General features: G+C 39.8%; 1 gene segment (V, D, J or C); it reads left to right on the forward strand.

Annotated features, from left to right (window-relative positions):
* The first annotated feature begins 670 nt into the window (after positions 1–670).
* On the forward strand, positions 671–1,628 carry LOC138804206 (immunoglobulin kappa variable 1-27-like). The segment is given in 2 exon segments: positions 671–740; positions 865–1,628. Coding segments are annotated over 2 exon segments (366 nt in total).
* Positions 1,629–2,436: the final 808 nt, after the last annotated feature.

Raw genomic sequence — 2,436 nt, forward strand, 5'->3', positions numbered from 1 at the left:
AGACCTCAATAATGGGCATTATAAATTATACACACCCCTAGGATGGTGGAAAAGATTGGTCAGGTTTGAAGAGAAGAAAATATCTTGCTTTTATGTATCTGCTAATGCAAGAAATTCAGAGATATAGGAGAAAACAAGGCTGTGCTGCACAATTCACAAGTTTTAACTATTTTCTAATCAATGTAATCGCTCTACATTCTTATTTCACCTCTAAGGTTTGCATTGCAGGACAGCAGTGTTGACAAATTGCCACATAAAGATCATCAGTGAACCAGAGCAATTCCCAAAGTTCCTTCTCTGGATAACAAAGGCATGTGCCAAATGAGTGTTATACAAACGTCTGTAAATTTCTGGAACTAACCTTTTAGTGGACAGGTCTTGTCTTAGATAAAGAAATAAAAAGGAAAGAGATTTTTATCCTCAATGAAATCAGTGGTGTGCTCCACCCACAGGAAAGAAATGTGCTGATTCTCTTCTATGGCTACAATACAGTCTGTTGCCTGACCTAAGTCTCCTGAGACTCCAAATGTGTAGACCTACTGAGATGAGGCAGCCGTACAGTTATGTTTAACCTTGTCCAGATGCTGATGATTTGCATGTGCCAACAGCACAGCCCACTGCCCTAAGGACTTCTTCATAGGCTGCTCATAGTCGGTGTAGCAGTCTGTTCCAGTCAGCACACAATATGGACGTGAGGATCCCTGCTCAGCTCCTGGGGCTCCTGCTGTTCTGGCTCCCAGGTAAGGATACAGAATATTGGGCATTAAAATTCCTCAGTGTGATCCATGATGCTTTACTCTTCAGGAGAGCCTTCTTATAGTTCGGTTAATAATGTGGATATTTGTTTCATGTTTCCCCTGCCAGATGCGAGGTGTGGCATCCAGATTACCCAGTCCCCATCCACCTTGTCTGCATCTGTAGGAGGCACAGCCACCATCACTTGCAGAGCCAGTGAAAACATTTATGGCTATTTAGCCTGGTACCAGCAGAAACTAGGGAAAGCCCCTAAACTCCTGATCTATGATAGTAGTACTTTGGCATCTGATGTTCCATCCAGGTTCAGTGGCAGTGGGTATGGAACAGAGTTCACTCTCACCATCAGCAGCCTGCAGCCTGAAGATGTTGCCACTTATTACTGTCAACAGTATAGCAACTCTCCTCCCACAGTGATATAAGCCATGACAAAAACCTCCCAGATTAGCAGAAGTGAGAGTCTGGGCTGCCCCAGCTGCTCCTCCTGGTGCCTCCACCTGCTGACAAAGATGCTCACATATAGACAATATAGACTTGAAGAGTGTGAATTGTGTCAACACCTGAGATTCATAAAACAACAACACAAGTAATAGATATTCTAAGCAGCAATGGTTTTGTGTTATTGTTATTGCAGTCTTGGGGCTTGAGTTCTTTTGCTCAAGGTTAGCACTCCAACATATTGAGCCACAGTTCCATTTCTGGTGTTCTGGTGGTTAATTGGAGCTAAGAGTCTCACAAAGTTTCCTGCCCAGGCCAACTTTGAACTAGAACCATGAGATGTCAGTTTCCAGAATAGCTAGTATTAGATGTATGAGCTACCATCAGGAATTGTTTATAATACAAAGAACAGATTAATTGTTTCAGATTTAGTCATTACTTCTCTGATATCTATTGTATTAACATATTTTAGCAGTATCTATTAATAAAATTCTGGGATTCTCCACATACATCTATTATGTACATTGATCACGTCCTTCTACTTTGCCCTGTGCCCACTCACTTGCCTCCTGAACTGGAGCCCTTTTCAGGCCCACATAATTACTCTTCTATTTTAATTGTTTTAAGTTTGTTTGAATGAGAAAGACCATACATAATGGCCTTTTGTTTTGCCTGTTTTAACAGAATGTCCTCCTGTTCCATTCATTTTGCTGTGGATTACAGAATTTCATGTTTCTTTAAATGTGTTGTATACATGTGTGTATGTACATATATACATATATGTGTATATATATACACAGACATACATACACATATGGACCAGTTCATCACTACTTTTAATGGATTCTAGGACAATTGATCAATTTCAAATTTTCTCTAATGATAACAGTATCACAATAAATCTATATATGCAGAAATTCCTTTAGAAATATCATTTTGTATTTTGGCTTTATTTCCTTCAGATGTTGCCCTGGGAGTGAGGTAGCCAAATCATCTGGTATGTCTCTTTTTAGGTATTTTAGTAACTTCCTTACTGTCCTCCATATTGGCTATGCTAACTTGCATTCCCACAAACTGAGTTTGCCTAGTGTTGAAAGAGAGTTTAAAGGGAGATGGGAGTGATGTCTCATCTCCCAATCTGCTCAACCTTCTCTATTGGATCACATCATTCCACTTTTTTCTGTTCTGTTCTAATTTATCCACAGGCAACAAAGTAACAGTGTATTAAATCATGTAGTTAAACAT

This window comes from Dipodomys merriami, unplaced genomic scaffold (genome assembly GCF_024711535.1).
Source record: "Dipodomys merriami isolate MVZ:Mamm:240054 unplaced genomic scaffold, mDipMer1.0.p SCAF_36, whole genome shotgun sequence".
Taxonomy (NCBI): domain Eukaryota; kingdom Metazoa; phylum Chordata; class Mammalia; order Rodentia; family Heteromyidae; genus Dipodomys; species Dipodomys merriami.